At 40.7% G+C, this 22,104-nt stretch overlaps 1 protein-coding gene across 4 annotated transcripts in view; it reads right to left on the bottom strand.

Annotated features, from left to right (window-relative positions):
- Positions 1 to 10,818: 10,818 nt before the first annotated feature.
- Positions 10,819 to 22,104, bottom strand: part of Nop60B (dyskerin pseudouridine synthase 1 Nop60B) — a 31,847-nt gene continuing 20,561 nt past the window's right edge. For all 4 annotated transcript variants that reach the window (XM_068353777.1, XM_068353778.1, XM_068353776.1 and 1 more), the window contains exons 9-12: positions 16,631 to 16,749; positions 13,170 to 13,376; positions 12,348 to 12,542; positions 10,819 to 11,657 (exon numbers count right to left, since the gene is read on the bottom strand). In XM_068353777.1, the coding sequence (XP_068209878.1) occupies positions 11,592 to 11,657; positions 12,348 to 12,542; positions 13,170 to 13,376; positions 16,631 to 16,749 (587 nt within the window). In that variant the 3' untranslated portion in view covers positions 10,819 to 11,591. The remainder of the gene's footprint in view (positions 11,658 to 12,347; positions 12,543 to 13,169; positions 13,377 to 16,630; positions 16,750 to 22,104) is intronic.

Genomic DNA, 22,104 nt, shown 5'->3' with positions numbered 1-22,104 from the left:
CAAGCATCATATATATGGGGGAATACACAATAATCTAATGGAAAACTGATTCGCACCTATTACAAATCTTAATATGGTTTTCTCACCCAACTAACAGATTCTATACCATGTGATCACATTCCACAATTTCCTCCTCTCCTGACATACCAGATAAAAAGACTGAAAGTGACAAGGGACGCTGACAACGCTGTAGAGACTGACCATTTACACATATGATTATCATTATTATTATTATTGCTTGCTAAGCTACAATCATTATTGGAAAATCAGGATGCTATAAGACCAGGGGCCCCAACAGGAAAAATAGCCCAGTGAGGAAAGAAAACAAGGAAAAATAAAATATCTCAAGAACAGTAACAACATTAAAATAAATATTTCATACATACATACATATACCAAAGGCACTTCCCTCAATTTTGGGGGGTAGCCGACAACAACAAGAAACAAAACAAAAAGGGGACCTCTACTCTCTACGTTCCTCCAGCCTAACCAGGGACTCAGCCGAGTTCAGCTGGCACTGCTAGGGTGCCACAGCCCAACCTCCCACATTTCCACCACATAAACTATAAAAACTTTAACAAAACAAGGGGAATAGAAATTAGATAGAATAGTGCGTCCGAGTCTACCCGTAAAACCCCTCTCCATCCATGCTAGGACCAGGGAAGGCCAGGCAATGGTTGCCGATGACTCAGCAGGTAGATCTACAGGCTCCTGCAAGGATTGTGAGGTTGCAGACACTACAAGAAAGTATCGAGCTTGGGTGTGACTCAAACGACTGTCTGGCATATAGCCCGCAAGGGATGGTTCCAATAGGCCACCACAAACCTAATTTGAGCTCTTTATTACAACCTGGTGGAAACATGCATTTATAGACAATGCTGGATACAACTCACTGAGATCATCTTGTTGATTAGTGCCTTAAATATTAGATGTTATAGCTTCACCAAATAAAGCAGTTACGTCTATCTTCAAATCTAATATTGGACAGGCTGACATAAGTGTCTCTTCATAGTTTATATGATAGATCTATTTTAACATTCTTACCAATCTCAAGATATTGTTTTATATTGATTATTTATTACTTCTCATGTAGTTTATTTCATTTCTTCACTGGACTATTTTTACTAGTTGGATTCCTTGGGCTTATAGCATCCTGCTTTTCCAACTAGGGTTGTAGCTTAGCAAGTAGTAATAATAATAATAATAATAATAATAATAATAATAATAATAATAATTTCTCTCACCCAAGAAAACACGATGATATGGCTAAACGAGTAGGATTTTGTTTCCAAAAAGTAGCCAAGGTAAAATTAGAAAATCTGACTAGGTTAGTTCAACAGTAAATAGAATGGATGGAAGTAGAAAGCAAACAGCTAGGAACAAAGCATAAGCAAATTGAAAAATATAGAAAAATGAAGTGTGAGTAAATGGAAGATCAGAGGAGATCTGAACAGGAGCAAACAGTGGAACAGAGGAAAGAAGTCAAGCGATTGGCATAAGGAAGCAAAGCAGTAAAATGGTAGTGAAAAAATATTGGCTGCATATTGAAGTTTTTACTTCATGACTAACTGCTACACATTATTCCAAGCTTCAGGAAACTAAAAGCCAAAGATAGTGTTTACATATGCCAACGAACTGGCAATTATGAAACCGTCAACTTTTTAACTCCATCTAAGATGCTTCACAGGACAGGATATGATAAAGTCCTGACAGGCCAGACAAAGTGATCCAGTTTACAGTATGAACCCTCAAAGAATCTTCAATGTATGACTTCACCTCTAGCTGATCCAGTATCATTAAGGCAAAGTAAGTGAATGTATATTCACTTACTTTGCTCAGTGAACAACAATGCAGTTCCCATGCTTGACTGCATACAAATTGCAGGTCTCACACATCATCCTTTTTATCCTTTTTTACTTTTATAAACAAGATACTTTTACTGTACATACCAGTAGTATAGTAACATCTTTCCACTGTTATCATATGATCTATTTTTTAACCTAATTATTCGTCACTGATAATATCAGTAATAAAAGTCTTTTTATTATCATTATTATTACTGTAATTGCTAAGCTAAAACTCTAGTTACTATAACTTAGTGCAATGCACGAATAACAGCCTGAGCAACCTGTGTATGTGTGAAAAACTAGCAATGTGACTGTCTAGGTGAGAATATTCTGAGTTAAATAGGAATGTTGATATCAACCATGGACGTTTCCCAATACCCACCTCGCAGGGAGTACTAGGGACATAGACAAGTATTAAAACTATACTAGGTTACACGGGGGAAATGGTTACTACCTATATATAGGCAAGGCAAGCGTGCAGAGGTCCCATGGTGCTGTTCCCCAAGGGAGGGGATGAAAGAAAATGTAAGTCATTCTTACACATTCATCCAAGACTAATCCAGAGTAAGCTATGCCCTCAACCTTCTGCTACTTGGCCAACAAAGAGCCCGAGGCATTCTAAACCACTTTTTGTGCTGCCACCACATGACCAATGGAGAACGCTTCCATTCTGTTGTGGGGGTGAGGGTCATCTGACGATTTCACACCCCCACTTGTAATACCTATGCCACAGAGTAGTTACTTTTAAATGCTACGGACATGCTTATACACCTGACGTCATGAACTCTAGTCAACAAGCAGGAAAAGGGTTGGGATTCACCGAATGGTCAATGACCCTGCGAATCCAAGCTAAGTCAGTGTTCTTTGTGATCCTCCTCTTGACCTTCCCCGTGCGGACGAAGAGTGCCGACACTTGGGGGCGAGCTGTTGTGGTGCATTTAAGGTAATATCTCAAACTCCTCACTGGGCAAAGTAACGGTTTAACTGGATCATCAGTTACAGAACAGACTCCCAATCCAAAAGGGCCCGAATCTAGGAGCCGCTACTCCGGGATTTTGAGTCTTAGCAATAAACTCAGTCACGAAGCTGTACCACCTACCCCCATCCCCGTGAATGGGAGATGTCTAAGGAAAGACCATGAATCTCACCAACTCTCTTGCCCAAAGCCAACGCGAGTAGGAACACCACGTTCAAAGGAAGGTGGCCATCTGTTTGCTGGTATAATTGTTCGATGGGAGCACCCTTCAGAGACCGAAGGACACAAACCATGCTCCAAGGAGGAGGTCTATCTTCTGACAGGGAGCAAATGACCTCATAACTTTGTATGAAGAGAGAACTCCAACGAAGAGGAAAGATTAACTCCTTTCAGTCTAAAGGCAAGGCTTAAGGATGAGCGGTAGCCTGTAACTGCCAAGACAGATAAAAGCTTTTCCTCTCGAAGGTATACAAGGAACTCTGCTATTACTGGAATAGTGGCATCGAGAGGAGAGACACCAACCACAGAAGACAGTCCACTTCGCTTGGTAGATTGATGCCGAAGACCTACGTAGGTATCCAGAAATCCTTCTCGCAACTTGTTGTGAAAAGCCTTTCTGTGAGAGGAGATGCTGGATAGTCTCCTGGCGTGAAGTTAAAGCCAAGCTACTGCCTTGGGGAAGATGTACGCATGTGGTAGTCTGAGTAGATCTTAATGTGGAGGGCGTTCTCTTGGTAGCTTCATCAGGAGTTGCAGAGGGTCCGAGAACCACTCTGCGTGATGCCTTAGTGGAACTATGAAAGTCATTAACAGGTTGTTCAGTGCTCTGGCCTTATTGAGCACCCTCGCTTCACACAGAACAAGGGAAATGCATAGACATCAATGTTGTCCCAGTGTTCATGGAATGCCTCTTGCCAGAGTCCCTGAGGACCTAGGACTGGGAAACACTAGAGTGAGAGCTTGAAGTTCAGGGACATTGTGAACTGCTCCAGTCGGGGAAACCCCACAAAGTCAGGATTTTGTTGGCTATCAAATGAATCAAAGACCATTTGGAGCCCACTATCTGAGTCGCACTGTCAAGATTGCCCGTGAGCACACTCCTCTTGCCTGGAATGAAGCGAGTTGATAGGGACACTGAATTTTCTTGTCAATCATAACATCTCTAGTTATAGATAGCACAGGGGCTGCAAAAAGGTACCGCCTAGTTCGTTTACATAAGCCACCACTGTGATTTTGTTGCTCATTAACAGGAACTGTTAGAGGGCCAGAAAGGCTGCCATTACATCTATGAGATTTATGTGCTGGTACCTTTCCGATGCAGACCATATCTGAGGCTGTTTGGTGCAGCATGTGGCCACCCACTCTTCTTTTAATGTATGTTTAGAGCATCACTTCCAGGGGAGGGACGAGAGGGTCTGTCCCTCTGCGGAGGTTCTCGTCCATCAACCATCACTGTAGAACCATCAGTTGCTCCTGTCCCATAGGTACTAACGTATTGGGGGAACAGGTGTGTTGGGTCCACCTGGATTTGAGCCACGACTGAAGAGATCGAATTCTGAGGCGGCCGTTGGGCATTAGGGAACTAGACAAACCAGGAATGACAGATGACCTAGGAGACACAACCACTTCTGGGCTGGAAGCTCTTCTTGTCTGAGGAACGGGAGAGCAGGAGATTCGGGAAGAGATCAGGGGTCAGAGAAGATGTCCGAGGTTTCTTCGCCCATGAGGAAGGACCGGAAGGCGAAAAATCCCTCTTGGATTTCCTTCAGAGGCAGACCATTCCCCAACTCCTCACAGGTGTTACCCTGGTCACAGCGGCACCCCCTGCAGGTCGGACACAATGAATGGGAGTCGGTCTCTGCTGAGGACATGAAGGTACCACAAAAGCGGCCCTCAGGCCCTGGACAAGTACGCATGAGGGCACATAAAAAAAACACACACACCTGAAAAGAAAAAGAATCTGAGTGAGCTAACTAGCGGTTTGGTTAGTTGCCACCTTGCTTAAAAGTCTTAATGGCTAGTCTTCTAGCTTCGCTAAAAGATAATTCCAAATATCACCTTGAACACTTGTCAAAAGTGATGAGTGAGCAATGGCTCTGAAGGTACAATTTAAATACTGTAACTAGTGTTCTGGCTTCCATTTCAGTTATGCATACTGTTGTACTGGCACATCCTTATAGCGTACTAGATTTGGGATTTGGATTCATGAATGAGAATTATAGCATGATGCCTGGCCTCATAAGGTCATTCAGTGGACCTGTAAAAATGTAGGACAAGTTGCACCATAACATAAAAGTTAACCTGGAAAGCAAATTGGAAGAAATTACACGGAAATACAGTAAAGTACAGGCAAATTAGAAAGATATAAAGCAAGTACAGGTAGGGGATGAAGGAATGCTGCAAAGACCCTAAAGTAAGGCTGGAATCACACTATGATTTTTTTTTACCAGCAGCAAGTCGTTGCTGCCGCAAACAGAAAACCGAGAGCTTGTTGCTAGAGATATAGGCTTCCCGACTGGAGAGGAAGCAGCATGTGTACAACCATGAGCATGACTTCCTACATAAAAACACAAATGGCTACTGCAAACAGGATGTGCTCTTACTTGGCAATCTTGGGTCAAACAAGCTTAAGATTATAAAAATCTGCTTGATCATACTGTGGTAGATGTCGAAGGCACAGCCGTCCAACATTACTTCCAGACAAAGGTTGTCAGATAAACCTTTGGCTTCTCTTCTCCTTAGCCATTCTCAAACCCAAAATAGTTTTAATTCCCCTTCAATTAACGTAAAATTCCAATTATACAAATTGCAAGTCCAAAAATTTCTGGGTACCATGATGTCAGCTGATTGGTATTGTTTACACTTTCTCCTAATACTCTTTGTACAGCGAGATAGCAGTGTGACGCTACACTTTTGCACGTGACCATTGGCTGGAGGTTGGCAAAAACCTCAACAAGAAATGACTAGTGTGATTCCAGCTTAATGCATACAATATAAAATGTGAAGTGTAGTGACGGCATTAACTAAACCAGCCACTTCATACCGCACAGTATTGTTATTCTGGCGATAGCTCATGTTGGTGAGCTTTTGCCCCGGTAACCTATTAGTGTGCTTTGCAAAATCGTTTCACCTTCACCTTTATTGGATCATTTGTACCTTTTTATTGTTAGCTTTGTATTTCCATCAGGAAAATTTTGAAATTTCCTGCCATGTCAAGAGCTGCTACTGTAGTTAGGGGTTTCAAGTAATTTTCTTCTTTTGGTTAATATTCATTACCTTGTAAGGCTAAGATTGTTTAATCTTTTGATTGGTTCCTGGAAGATACTGATGAATTATAATTGTTTCTCTATGTGGCTATTTAGTAACTTTAGTAAATGTGCATTTATCTTTAATCACTGTAATTATTGCAATAGGCTTCAATGTTAGTGTACTGTAGTTCCTAGAAGACAGCGAGACATGCATGGCTTGTAGAGTATAGAAAACTCTCTTTACTTTGAAGAATGGGCCACAGTTGCTCTCCAAGTGTCAGATGTAAAATAACAAAAGATTGCTTTGAGCTTACAATGGGGCTGTTAGTATACAAATAGGCAATATAAACCACCTAAGTTCCTGAGGATAGGCATACAGCACTTTCTCTGCATTGTTAGTTTTTACTGTGCTTTTTATATGTAATTCAAAGAAAGTTACTGTACTTGTATTCTCAACTAAGCAGGCAGAATCTTTGTATGCTAATAATTTCTCAAGGGAACTACTGCTTCGGCCAGAAATTTGCAGGCCTTTTTCACATGGGCAATGCTCCTTCAAAGAGGGGTTCCTATGATAGAAGTAGAGGTTCATGGCAATCTCCATGCACATCTGTCCTATCACAAAGTGGACTCCTTTGAAAGTGGTGACGAACTACACTCATCTGCTTGCTCTCTTCTCACAAGTAGAGTCAATAATATAACAATATAATGTAGTTTATTCATACCACCTTCACAACTTGCAGCTTATTCATATATAGTTATCCTGTATAACATGATTTCATAGTAGAGCAGTCATACATATAAAACTTACACCTACGAACAGTCAACTCCTACAGTACCCATACCTCGGATTTGTACTGCATGAAGAGGATAGAACACATTTCAGGAAGTTTGCTAAACAGAAGTTATTAGTTATACGGAAAAAAGTGAATGGCAGAAGCAGAGCAAGGGGCAGGTCAAAGCAGGTAAATTATGGGTGTATGTTTAATGTTTTACAGTTCAACTTCAAGAAGTTTCTCAGGGTTAAGTAAACTCAATGTTTACATTAATCCATGGAAGATGGTTGGTTGTATGGAATTTGGGCGACTAGGTCTAGTACAGTTGGCTTCATCAATTCCAGTACTGTACATTCAAGTGAACCTAAGATGTCTGTTAGCATTAGCTTGTAGCAGGTAACAGTTTAGCTAGAGAAATTATTGCCAATTCTGCCTGTAAAAGTCCCTGAACTTGTAAAACAGGATCCAAAGCATTTCTATTAACCCTTTTACCCCCAAAGGACATACTGGTACGTTTCACAAAAGCCATCCCTTTACCCCCATGGACGTACCGGTACGTCCTTGAAAAAAAAATGCTATAAAAATTATTTTTTTCATATTTTTGATAATTTTTTGAGAAAATTCAGGCATTTTCCAAAAGAATGAGACCAACCTGACCTCTCTATGACTAAAATTAAGGCTGTTAGAGCAATCTAAAAAAAAAATATATAGCAAAATGTGCTAGAAATTTAACCTTACCTTGGCGGTAAAAGGGTTAATTTCATAAAGTTCTGTACGGAAAATAATCATTTACCTAACAGAAAATTCCTGTGAAGTGTACCAGAATCAACGAAACTACTACAAGAAGCCGTAAATGGCAGAGACGATACTTATCAAATTTACAGCCTTTGAACAACTTACTTTGCATTACTAGATTCCTTAAAAAAGGATAGTAATGATTCCAGGTATCAATATATACAACTGCTAAGCCTGAGCTTATCTCAATCTATGTATCTAATAACATACATATACCAAGGCACTTCCCCCATTTTGGGGGTAGCCGACATCAACAAATGAAACAAAAACAAAAAAGGGGACCTCTACTCTCTACGTTCCTCCCAGCCTAACAAGGGACTCAACGGAGTTCAGCTGGTACTGCTAGGGTGTCACAGCCCACCCTCCCCCGTTATCCACCACAGATGAAGCTTCATAATGCTGAATCCCCTACTGCTGCTACCTCCGCGGTCATCTAAGGCATCAGAGGAAGCAGCATATAAATACTCCCCTAGTAGGGAACATTACTATATTAGCTAATAACTGATGTAATTTTATGGTCAATTTGGACAGCTTTCTCCATTTTGAAAGAATTATTTGGTGAATTAAAGGCAAAACCTGAATTTCAAATGAATCTCATGGGTCAACATAAACGGAGACATAAAAAATATAGAAGCAATAGTGCGCACCCAAATATAAAATAAAACAATGTAAAATAAATATATCTTTGTGATTTTGGCAAAAAGCAACTAAGAAAAATTAAAATATATTTTGCAGAGAACAGACCTACCTATTACTGCAGACCACAGGAACCCACCCATATTAATACCGTAAAGGGCATTTTGAATAATCATCAAACGCAAGATAAATTTCTGTGAACTCCAAACTGCATTATCTTATCTGACTGGTAAAACTGCACTCTTTATATCACTCTCTCTCCTGACCTGATCCTGTAAATTTGAGCACTGCAAAGGTTATAAGTAAAACCCATACAAACATTTCTTTTTATTAAAAAACAACTAAAACTAGTGATGTGTGGTCCTATCACTTGTCTTTATATAATTACCTTAACAGATAACAGAAGAAAGAGGGGTAGTAGAAGCTGTCTCAAACAAGAGAAAACGTGAATATCTTCGAAGCACACATACAAAGAATATCACAACAAATCTCATCTGAAATGACAATAACTTACATTACTATCGTGCAGACAGCCCTCAGATTAGACAAAATTATTCAACCCCTGATTTGTGACTTATGATAAATTGCACCAGGTACTCTGCACAATACTTCCAGTGGAATATTATATTCCATTGACAATTAAGTGCTACAAACCCACCCCTGGCATAAACTTTTTAACCCTTAGAAATTTGAAAATTTTGAGCAATTTTACAAATATCAGGGAATATCAGTCAATATTATTAGAGTACAGTGGACATGACAGGAAGCAATTTCAATAGATATAACAGTGGTTCCCAACCAGGGGGAAATTTGAAGATTCCAGGGGGGAAATAATTAACTACCTAACCAAAAAAAATCAGAAAATATCCTCATAGTACGTGCGGCAATTTGTTGTTAGCCATTCAATTGTGATATGATCATATCATTTCTCACTGACATGATATTCAAGGGGAGAATTGGAGTAACATGCCCATTTCTGAGGCAGGCGAGTGGGCATGAGGGCTGGGCGGGGCATGAAGGGGGAAATATGGATGGTTGAACTGGGTGCAGGGGGGAAATGACAGGAAAAAGGTTGGGAACCACTGAGATATAAGACCTACTAAATGCTATCAACATGAGAAGAGTGAACCTAATTGTCTAAGGTGTTTTTGAGCAGTTTAATAAGGCATATGAGGAGGGGGATGAGCACAACTTGAGAACATTATGCACTAGCTGAAGACAAATCAAGAGTTGAGAACTACTGGAGGGTTTGCGATCAGCACATTTGGCACAATTCACCAAATTTTCAAGGCCAACTGAAGGCAGTCTTTAATTCCTCATCGATATCTAGTGGATGGTCTTCTTAACATTTTGCTAAAAAGAAAGTAGTTTGTGCAACCAGAAGTTAATCAGAAGTAAGCTTAAAAAGAATTTGTTGAAAAGCTTTTAGTTGCACGGTTGGAAAGCAAATGGTGTCCTTAAACCTACTGGGTGTAAACAAGTTACAACCTATCGCAAATTCTTGAACACATGACAGCTAGGGGTTCACCCTCTACCAACATTTAACAATAGTGTACGACTATGGCAGTTAGTACATGAACACACTCCCTTCCTCCAGTTGAGGATATCAACAACCGAGTCATCGAGACCTGCGCTGGAAAGCATTTCTGTACTAGTTTTCAAGTAAGTACTCTCTCTCATGAGTATGTTTAACCTATATAAGATAACCTATAATACCATGAGGCTCTGTATCTATCACAGACAAAAAAAAATCAACAGTTGACTACGAAACCTACGAATCAAAATCACTGAACTGCTTCCAACAGTAACAGTTGAATAGTTCCCAGAAAATTTTTCAGTTCTGCTAAGATAATTTAAAACAGGAATGTAACACACATACAAAGCAAAGAATAAACAAAGCTTTAGTAATTTATATATAAAAATTTGCAAACTATTGTACTTCACAAACCATGCTACGGTTAATACAGCATTTACTCCCATGGCAATGCACAACTTGGGAGAAAGCTCAACGGCACGACCACTCCTCAAACACAAAGCTGGTGACAAACCTTTAATTACAGAGGAGTATCTCGACTCGCATTCAAATACCAGGCACAGACTAATCTACGTACGTTACACTTGTAAAGAAAAGAAGTAAACTCAAAACTACATAATCACTGTACCATACTGACCTAAATGGAATCTCTCATTTATTTACACTTGGGACTCAACAAGTGTAAACAAAAAAACACCAACACTTATCCACAACATACACACATCAACACACAAGATTCCTAAGCTGTGACGAATTCTACATCACAGCTGAAATACAACCAGGAATATAATGATAAAAGAAATGGCACTCGAGGAATTCAATATAAAAAGATTTCAACTGAGCAATGCATCGAATTTCCAATTACAGACCACGTAAACCAATCCAGGACTTCATTCAAGAGTATTACGAAGCGCACAAAAGCAAGACATGGAAAAGAAATCAACGCAACGTATACAGTATATAAATATGTACACATATATAGTCTGCACAGGTAAAGGAAAACACAATGATGGCCTATTCAATATATTCTCTCAGAAGAAAATAGTATAAAAAATTCTTATAAAACAAATGATAAATTAACAAATAGCTACTCTGAAGCATGCACAAACTGCACATGATTATTGGTGTGGTCCTGAAAAGATACAGGACTTCATTAAAAAAAACAAAAAAACAAAAACTAGATTCCTGCAGTCTGCACGCGATCACAGGCGTCTGCAAGCAATTCAATGCCGTGTGGAATTATCTTGCCATGTGGTACTAAATGCCAATGTGAGACCAGCAACAGTTCAGCACCAATACCTCATCAATTGCATGAACCACTTACCCATTTGAAGTCCCTTGATAAAAGTAAATTTAAGGTAGCAAAACCACTAATTTAAAAATACAGTACTCTAAACACAATCTTACCCTAAGTCTTTTGTCTTCCTCACTCTTCAGGAGAGGGAATATTTATTGGATTCAACTCGAGAAATTTAGCCTCTGCAACTGATTTATTGCATAAATGCAGTAGGAAATGACTAACAGTATCAACAAGGCCTAACAAAACAAGAGAGTTCACTCCTACACAGAATACAAACCTGGTTTAATGTCTTTGAGGGGGCTTCCAAGTGAAGCCCATCTGGTGAACACAAGAAAAAGCACTTGAGGTGTAAATTAAGTCACCACCTATACGACCAATGTTCATTATTTATTAAACCACACACACAATTGCACAGGCGCACACTACAATTATGTAACAGCCATTGAATCACGTGATGTTTAACTTCTAAGCTCTATGTTTTCTCAATCGGCATCTTCCTCTTTATGCTCCTTCTTCTTCTTCTTTTTCTTTTTCTTCTTTTCACCACTCTGCAAGAAAATGTAAACCCCATATAAGAGAGAGCAAGGTTTAATGTTCCCCTATGATCTAATTACTTATTTCTTTAAAATCAATTTGGGCAACATTTCTTAAATTGAACTTGACATGACTCAAGTTTCCCAATATTGACGGATAATGTAATGAAACATCGCAACCACAATCAATTACTTTGGGAACTACCTTCAGGTAGAACTTTTCCTATATTCCCTAATATTCTCCTCATTTACATATCTCAACATCAGCCCTTCAATCAAAATTACTTTTAAAAAGATTTGGTGGTCTTATCAACATATCCCTCATACCATTTCTCCTAATGACCTTGTTAATCTCTGATCCAGATAAACTTTATATACTTAATGACCTTTAAAATATACCTAATCTCCATTAAGGCAAAACTTTGAGGTTATGATAAAGCTGCTCTAGTTTGATTAAGGATTTACTTAAAGGTAATACTGAAAACTTTACTTAGAAATTTCACACAATTAGTTCTAGATTTTGAACACACATACTGTATATAAATATACTTTAATACAAAATTATTGCACTAAAATAGTAAAATGTTAGTTAAACTTAAACAAACCTCTTTCATTATTCATCTAGTGTGTCAAGTCAAACATTAGATAACTTGTGCCTCATCAAACTTCTTTAAAAAAAAAAAAAAAATTAAACTTTTCACCTACCTCGGTATCCTCTGTGATAGGTTCGTCAACAACCTCCTGTTTAATCTGAACTGCAGCTAGCTGTCCCTCCTCCTCCCCATCCCTTTTCTTCTTTTTCTTCTTCTTCTTTTCCTTCTTAGTCAGAGTATCACCCATGGAAGACTGAGCTACGTCGACTTTGCTGTCACTGACATCAGAGTTCTCACTCATTTTGCGCTGGAGTAATGAAAAGGAATTACATGCCTACATGAATCCGTATATAAACGATCACCAATTTATCACTTATCTATTTTAGATGTATAAACACATTTCACATGACTAATAAATGGAATTTCAGCAATTGAAACATCTTGCATGGTCATACAATGTCTCCCATTGAACAGTTAATAACGTAGTATTTTATCCTCAAGATTTACCATAATAAAGTGATACCATCAACAATCACAATAACTCCTGCAATCTGCTACTTCCTCTTAACAGCTAATATATTTAGATTAGTTTCTTTCAAATGTTATTGCATGCAATGCTTTGCAACTAAACCTGTCTCTCTCTATTTCAAACATTTGCAACCTGTCATTAAAAAAGATCCCATCTCTTTAGCTTGAGCATTAAGAGTTTCATCTATTCTATCGGCTAACCCCACAAAATTGGGGGAAGTTCCTTGGTAAATAGATAGAATAAGAAAATTACATATTCCATCAAATTATGTCAAAGTCCTTAAAATGTCTAAAAAATAGAACCCTTCGAGTTAACACCATCTAGCCAGCGTTCGTAAAAAAAAATTAAAACTTAAAATGTTTTTGAAATAATAACCCCATAAAAAATAACATTTGCTGTCCTTACCTTCCTAGACTCCATTTCAGGTACAGGGTCAACAGGCTCTGCCTTGATTGCAGGAGCTGCTGAAGGTGCAGGAGCCGCTGAAGGTGCAGCAGTTCCGGTACGTCGATAATCTACGTATTCGGCAAGCCACTTGTCCGGGGTTTTGTCATTAGGCTTTCCATGTTGATCTAATAAACCATCTTTAATCATAGTTTTTTTCATACTTGCCTGGGAATAAAGAAATGAAACATTTGAATATAGCCTTGCAATACTCTCAAGAGGATGGTAATTAACAAAATACACTTACGATCCTCGATACAAATTAACCCTTTTACCCCCAAAGGACATACTGTTACGTCCTTGCAAAAAAACTGCTATTTAAAAAATTTTTTTTTTTTGCATATTTTTGATAATTTTTTGAGAAACTTCAAGCATTTTCCAAGAGAATGAGACCAACCTGATCTCTCTGACTAAAATTAAGGCTGTTAGAGCAATTTAAAAAAAAATGTACTGCAAAATGTGCTTGAAAAAAAATAACCCCATGGGGTTAAGGGTTGGAAATTTCCAAATAGCCCGGGAGTAAAAGGGTTAACATACTATTTCCACTACTTTCAAGTGATTGTTTGTCATATATAATCAAATTGTTCTAGTTTACAATATGAATACTGTTACAGTAGTACAAATTTCAAAATGGGTTGGAAGTGTTGCATCAGGCAGCAAGCAAAAATTTTGCATGTTATGGGCATTTTTCATGGACAAGTACAAAGACTATCGTGCACTACACGGGGCAATCACGAGGTACCCATTAACCAACAACGCCATATTCCCACAGACAAGGCATCGGCAATGTGTGCAAGGAATCTATTTACCAACAATGTAATGGCGCACTTCAATGACATTTTAAAGAAAAGGCAAAAGCAATCATCATTAGATGTCCCTTGTGAAAATTTAACGAAAGTGTAAAAAGAGATGACCCAGTGTCCAGAAAAAGTGTAAAAAGAGATGACCCAGTGTCCAGAAAACGTGTAAAAAGAGATGACCCAGTGTCCAGAAAAAGTGTAAAAAGAGATGACCCAGTGTCCAGAAAAAGTGTAAAAAGAGATGAACCTGTGTCCAAAAAAAGTGTAAAAAGAGATGACCCAGTGTCCAGAAAGTGTAAATTACGTGATTCAGTTAGTGATAGTGATTGTCATCATTCAATGGAGAGAACTTCCAATATTTTACCTCAAGTTTTCATGGAGGGAGATTATCCTTTCAGGTAGTTACAACCACCTCCTCTTCAAAGGTAAAGTCTGAGTTGATATGTTGATTATTCCTATTTTTTCACTGTGAATTTATCTTAATTACAAAACCTCGGTTGAGTCCCTTGTTAGGCTGGGAGGAACGTAGAGAGTAGAGGTCCCCTTTTTTGTTTTTGTTTCATTTGTTGATGTCGACTACCCCCCAAAATTGGGGGAAATGCCTTGGTATATGTATGTACAAAACCTTTATAAATCAGCGTAAATTTGATTTATGGATGTGTGGAATGCATCGAGTGAATTTCCTTTATTTCTCATGTGGAAAATGTGGTTTCGATACGAGCACTCCAAGTTACGAGCTGGCTCGCAGACTGAATTAACTTGTAACTCAAGAAACAGTGGTACTGTATTACTTATCATAGTAGATAGTTTCATTGCTACAATCAATGTCATTTATTACTACATTTAGAGGCAAAAGTATCCCCCCCCCCCTTCTACCCTTTAAGCACCTCATATGCTTCATGAAATAACAAAATAACTTTCAAAAAATTTAAGTATATGATACTCTTGCTGCAGTTTCAAAGGATAGGGTGAATATCAGTGTAAGCTGCTAAACTAGATTTGTAAGAGGAATAGCGAGAATGAAACATTAAAGATTAACAACAAAATGGAATACTACATAGTATTCTAGAAGTTGTATTCCAGCTGTTACCAAATTGTGGAAAGATCTTCCTAATCGGGTAGTTGAATCAGTAGAACTTCAAAAGTTCAAAGTTGGAGCAAATGTTTTCATGTTGACCAGGCTGACATGAGTCTTTTTATAGTTTATATAAGTCATATCTGTTTTTGACGTTGTTAATAGTTTGTATAGGACATAACTGTTTTAACCCTTTTACCCCCATGGATGTACCGGTACGTCCTTGCAAAAAAATGCTATAAAAATTATTTTTTTCATATTATTGATAATTTTTTTGAAAAAATTCAGGCATTTTCCAAGAGAATGAGACCAACCTGGCCTCTCTATGACAAAAATTAAGGCTGTTAGAGCAATTTAAAAAAAATATACTGCAAAATGTGCTGGGAAAAAAATAATCCCCTAGGGGTTAAGGGTGGGAAATTTCCAAAGAGCCTGGGAGTAAAAGGGTTAATAGGTCCTAAGAAGCTGTTTGTAAGTTGAATTTCTTGCTAGGGTAGACCTAACCCAACTCCCATGCTTACGACTTGCAACACTACGAAAGTCAACATATTGTCATTTCATATGAAATAATTATCAAGGAAAATTTCATAGGACAGTGGTGAGAACAGCAATGCTGTATGGAACGGAAACAGCAAGCATGAGGAAGACAGAGGAGAAGATTGATGTGGCGGAAATGAGAATGCTTAGGTGGATGTCTGGGGTGACAAGAGACGATCGGATAAGAAATGACTACATAAGGGGGTCGACAAAGGTGGTGGAAATATCAAAGAAAGTGCAGGAAGGGAGGCTGAGATGGTATGGACACCTGATGAGGAGAGATGAGGACCACGTTGGGAGACATACTAGGGAGATGGAGGTTCAGGGAAGAAGAAGAGGAGGGAGACCAAGAAAGAGATGGAGGGACTGTGTGAGGGGAGACTTGCAGGAGAAGGGGATTGATGAGGCAGAAGCGCAGAAGAGAAAAAGATGGAAACGGCTCATCCGCAACGGCGACCCCATATAAAAATGGGGTTTTGCTTTACTGTATTAAATGATAACGTTGTTTTATTGCAGCATTTCTTCATCTAATTACAGTATACAAACTTTTGATGCAATATCCGAGACATGATTTGAGAAGAATGTGTTTGTACTGTCTCTCCCAATGTTTGGAAGTCTTCTGGTACAGTTTTAACCCTTTTACCCCCAAAGGACGTACTGGTACATTTCACAAAAGCCATCCCTTTACCCCCATGGACGTACCGGTACGTCCTTGCAAAAAAATGTTATAAAAATTATTTTTTCATATTTTTGATAATTTTTTGAAAAAATTCAGGCATTTTCCAAGAGAATGAGACCAACCTGACCTCTCTATGACAAAAATTAAGGCTGTTAGAGCAATTTAAAAAAATATACTGCAAAATGTGCTGGGAAAAAAATAACCCCCTGGGGGTTAAGGGTTAGAAATTTCCAAATAGGCTGGGGGTTAAAGGGTTAATGTGTGAAACATCGTACAGGAGTGATCACATACAGTGTATATGTTATCAATTTATCTATCTAAATATACATACCTTTGGTCCCAGTCCCCACTTTCGTGGATATGTGTCTCTATCCATGAGAACTCGCTTGATTTTGGCAACGAACCCATGATCACATGATGACATAGTGGAAGTAGTCATCAATGCAATGGCTGAAATTATACAAGCTAGTTAACAAAAAGCCTTTCAAACAGGATTATCAACTAGCATTCTTAGCATTTGTGCCATGAAAAATTTAAGAGCTAGACAATATTGTGCAGTATAGAATGAATATAGTCTGGAGAAACGTTCTTCCTACTAATTAACCGAGAAATAAAACAAAAAGGTTCTGAGGGTCTCAAGATAAGAAAAAAACATTAGCCGTTGCAATAGATAAATAAAAAATAGTCCAAATCAAATTATAATCATGTATACAAAAATTAGAATGAGCTAAAAATTCTTGCATTTATTGTAAAATAATTTTATAATCATGTATACAAAAATTAGAATGAGCAAAAAATTCTTGCATTTATTGTAAAATAATTTTATAATCATATATACAAAAATTAGAATGAGCAAAAAATTCTTGCATTTATTGTAAAATAATTTCAATTCACAATAAGTTAACACATACAAAGGAACAAGTAAGAGACACGAACAAGAGAACCACTGATACATATACCATAACTACAGAAAAGAATAGTCCTAAGGACAGCAAAAGCTTATTCAAATTCCGATAGATAATATTAACTCTAATTTGATTAAAAACTATCTCAAGAACAACCTAAATATAAAGGAATATAAAAAAAGATTTTATTGTCGATGGCACCGAAAAATAAAATCTAGAAAGGGAAAAAAATATAAAAAAAAACATGGGAAACAAAAATAAAAATGCCTACAGTATTAAATACAACCAATACATTACAGCAATTAATGTTGAACCCAAAGGATTATGTTGCAGTTCATTACAGTAAAATAACAAATTTGGAAATAATTTGTATTTTTCGTAACATACAAACCTAGAGCTATTTATTAGGGTATTACTTTTTGGCAACGCTGAAAACCAGCCAAGACAATTTTAGTGAGGGATAATTACCCTATCCGCTAGTTAGAGGGAAGGGGTCCCTCACTCACACCTGTCGGTTGAGTAACCACTTTTGCTTTCTGGCAGGACTTCTAGGGGGACCGGGTGGCGGGCCAATTTGTATAAATAGACCCAAGTTTTATGTTAGGAAAAATACAAATTATTTCCAAATTTGTTATTTGTTCCAACAGATACAAACCTTCGCTATTTATTAGGGTGACTTACTCTTAGGAGGGAGGAAGTTCTACTAACTGGCCTTGGTCATGACCCGGGGTTCCTTCTAATTTATTTTGATCTAATTAGAAGGAACCCTACCCTCGCTAAAATCATAGTAGTTACAAGGTAACTCATTGATAGCGGCCTGCAGAAGCTTGCGAGAGACACTCGTGGCTTGTCTTCACATAGGAACTCGACGATTCTAAGACATATCCAATACCTTCCCTCAAGAGGTATTGAGACGTAACAAAGTATTTATTCATACCCAGGATGCAAAAGGGAAATGATTCTTACCTGCAGAGGGGTGAGGTCAGCTATGCTTCGGTCTTGCGGAGCTATTTCCCCAGGGGGGGAGAAGCAGAAAGAAAGAAGTGAGCCAGACATTCTTTTCATTCACCCTAGACTAACCCGGGTAACCTCAGCCCCTCAACCCTCTGCTACTTGTCCAACAAGGAGCCTGAGGCATTAGATTACTTGTTGTGTGGCCAACACAGGACCAATGGAGAAGGTTTCCATGCTCCTGTGGGTTACGTCTTTCAGGTAGTAGGCTGTGAAGGTCGTCTGACGCTTCCACACGCCCGCTTACAATACCTGTGCCACAGAAAAATTCTTCTTGAACGCCAGAGACGTAGCAATGCCTCTGACGTCATGAGCTCTGGGTCGGTTGGACAGAGGAGGATCTGGATATAGAGCATATTCGATTACTTTCCTTATCCAGGAGGAAATAGTATTCCTTGTGACCCTCCTCTTGACCTTCCCTGTGCTGACTAAAAGTGCTCGTACACGGGGGCGGGCTTTTGCTCTTCTTTTTAAGTAACACCTCAGACTCCTCACTGGACATAGTAACAGTTGGTCAGGATCTTCGGTTACAGAACGAAGACTCTCTATCCGAAATGGCCCGAACCTGGAGTCCGGCACACCCGTATTTTGAGTCTTAGCTACAAACTCAGGGACGTAATTGAGGATTACTTCCCCCCATCTCCTAGAGTGGGAGACATCAGCAGATAGACCATGAAGTTCGCTGACTCTCTTGGCCGAAGCCAGAGCGAGCAGGAACACCGGAACACCGTCTTCCACATGAGGTGGCTATCTGAGGCCTGGCGTAGTGGTTCATAAGGGAAGCCCTTCAGAGACCTGAGGACCCAGACCACGTTCCAAGCAGGAGGTCTTAGCTCCGCCTGGGGACAAGTAAGCTCGTAACTGCGTATGAGCAAAGAAAGTTCCGAGGAGGTCTTATCGACTCCTTTCAGTCTAAAGGCGAGACTCAAGGCTGAGCGATAGCCTTTGACTGCCGAGACCGAGAGCATTTCTTCCCGAAGGTATACAAGAAACTGCTATAGTTGGAACAGAGGCATCGAGGGGAGAGATACCCCTTCCACGACACCAACCACAGAAAACTGACCACTTCGCCTGGTAGACTGCCTCTGTGGATCTCCTGAGGTGTCCAGCCATTCTTTTCGCAACCGGTTGCGAAAAGCCTCTCTGTGTGAGGAGGTGCTGGATAGTCTCCAGGCGTGCGAAGCGAGGCTACGGCTCTGTGGAAGATGTTGGCATGTGGTTGCTTGAGGAGGTCGTGCTGTGGAGGAAGCTCCCTCGGGATCTCCATGAGGAGATGCAGAAGGTCCGGGAACCATTCTGCGTGATGCCATAGTGGAGCTATGAGGGTCATTTGCAAGTTGTTGCTTGCTCGTACCTGGTTGAGGACTCTTCTTATCAGACAGAACGGGGGAAACGCGTAAGCGCCCAGGTTTATCCACCGTTGTTGAAAAGCATCTTGCCAAAGAGCTTGGGGATCCGGGACTGGAGAGCAGTACAACGGGAGCCTGAAATTCAGGGCTGTTGCGAACAGATCCACAGTCGGGGAACCCCACAAAGTCAGGACTTTGTTGGCTATCAGAGGATTCAAAAACCACTCGGTGCCAACTATCTGAGTCGCTCTGCTCAGCTTGTCTGCTAACACATTCCGCTTGCCCGGAATGAAGCGAGCTGATAGTCACAGAGCTGTCCTCTGCCCATCTGAGTATCTCTACTGCAAGATGGCTCAGCTACTGCGAAAAGGTACCGCCCTGTTTGCTTAGATAAGCTACTACCGCGGTGTTGTCGCTCATCAACACCATGGAGTGCCTCTTTGAGGGCCAGAAAGGCTGCCCTCATCTCTAAGAGATTTATGTGCTGGTACCTTTCTGATTCGGACCATTGGCCGGAGATGTAATGGTGCAGCACGTGAGCCCACCCACCCTTCTTTTGATGCATCCGAAAAAAGCATCAATTTCGGGGGGGAGATGAGAAGATCGACCCCTTTGCACAGGTTCGGCTCCGCCAGCCACCACCTGAGGTCCGACTGTTCCTCTAGCCCTATGCGGACTAGGTGATCCCGGGAATCGGAGTGTTGGTTCCACTTGGATTTTAGTCGCCACTGGAGGGATCTCATCCTGAGGCGACTGTTAGGGACAAGTCGGGTCAGGGAAGAGAGATGAGCGAGAAGGCAAAGCCAATACTGCGCCGGGAGCTCTTCCCAACTGAGGAAGACCTGTGCTATCTCCCTCAGTCTGGATCCTTTCGTCTGATGGAAACGCTTTGTGCCTTAGGGTGTCTAATCGCATGCCTAGGTATACCAGTTCCTGAGAGGGGAGCAGTTGAGACTTCTCGAGGTTTACCACGATTCCCAGATCCTGGCAAAACCTTAGAAGCTCGTCTCGGTGGCGGAGAAGGGCCGCCTCTGAGTCCGCCAGAATCAGCCAGTCGTCCGAGTATCTTAGGAGACGGATGCCGACTCTGTGAGCCTAAGATGCTACTAGGGCGAATACTCTCGTGAATACCTGTGGTGCTGTGGAAAAACCGGAACACAGCACTCTGAACTAGTAATGCTTCCGATTGAGCATGAATCTCAGATACTTCCTGGAAGACGGGTGAATTGGGATCTGGAAGTATGCGTCCTTCAGATCTAGAGTGCACATGAAGTCCTGGGGTTTTATCGCTTGTCTGACTGTGTCGGCCATCTCCATCCTGAAAGGTGTCTGTTCGACAAACCTGTTCAGGGCCGAGAGGTCGATGACTGGTCTCCAGCCTCCAAACGCCTTTTTCACAAGAAAGAGTCGACCGGGGACCCGTCAAGGACCTCCTGGAGAGCGTCCATCTCCAACATGGAATGGACTTCTGCCCTGAGGGCAAACTCCTGTGCGGATCTCTTCGCACAGGAGTTCAATGGAATCGGCACTCGAGTCAGTGGAGGGAGAGAAAACGTGAACGGGATACGATACCCTGAACGAATCACCTCAACCGTCCAGGGGTCAGGGTTCGGCCTCGTGGTGAAGCCAGCTCTGCCAGCGGCTTTGCAGGCATCCCTCCACAGGTGGGCAAATGGGAGGATTGCCTGTCTTATTGGGACCGGCCTCGGCCAGATCCCTTCTTACCCTTTCCTCCACGGAAGGACTTTTTGCTGTGAAAGGGCTGCTTTGCACCCTTTTTACCCTGCTGTTTAGGGTCTCTAGCCCTTTTCGGCTGCGGGTTTTGCTGTGCTTTCCGCTGTGGCTGAGAGGGGTAAGGTCTAGCTGTTAAGACCTTTTAGATGAGGGAGTCCAGACTGGACTTCTTCCCCCTCTTTGCCACCCGCTCGACATCCTCAGGATGGAACAAAGAACTGCCCTCGAAAGGAGCATTTCTCAGACTCGCTACTTCGGCCTGAGGGAGATGTCTATAGAGCTTGCCTACAACGGCATCTCTCCTCTTCAGGATAGTGTTGGCCCAAAGGTTCACTACCTGATGGGAGAGGAACTCGATGGCCCAAGTGCCAGACAATAGGAAAGTCTCCAAAGACTCCCGAGACAGGTCTTTAGACCGCATCAGTTGTCCTAAGGATCCTAACCAGAAATCCAGCCAGGAAGTAGCCTGCATGGCGTACTTCGCCACCTTTTCTTGGTTTAGGATTTCAGAGGCTGAAAAGGAGACAGGAAGTCCCATAAGTTTCTCGAAGCTGGTAGCCTTCAAGAGTGCCTCTATAGAGTGGTCGAGAGGCAGCGTTGGAAGATTCCCTGAGGATCTCGTAGTACCTCCTCTGAAACACATACGGAGGAGTCAAGAGTTTGGAGGATGAGTTGGAGCGGAGAGAAGAGGTGGACCAAGTTGCCTGGGACACAGCCTTCTGTTTGGCACTCTTCAACCCCTTTGACCAGGGCAAAGCTGCACTGGTTTTATGAGGTTTCTGAGTGCCATAGAACTGGTCAAGGAC

Source organism: Palaemon carinicauda, chromosome 30, assembly GCF_036898095.1.
Source record: "Palaemon carinicauda isolate YSFRI2023 chromosome 30, ASM3689809v2, whole genome shotgun sequence".
In the NCBI taxonomy this organism is placed as follows: Eukaryota; Metazoa; Arthropoda; class Malacostraca; order Decapoda; family Palaemonidae; genus Palaemon; species Palaemon carinicauda.
The sequence above is the reverse complement of the archived record's forward strand: the minus strand, read 5'-3'. Positions and strand labels throughout refer to the sequence as shown.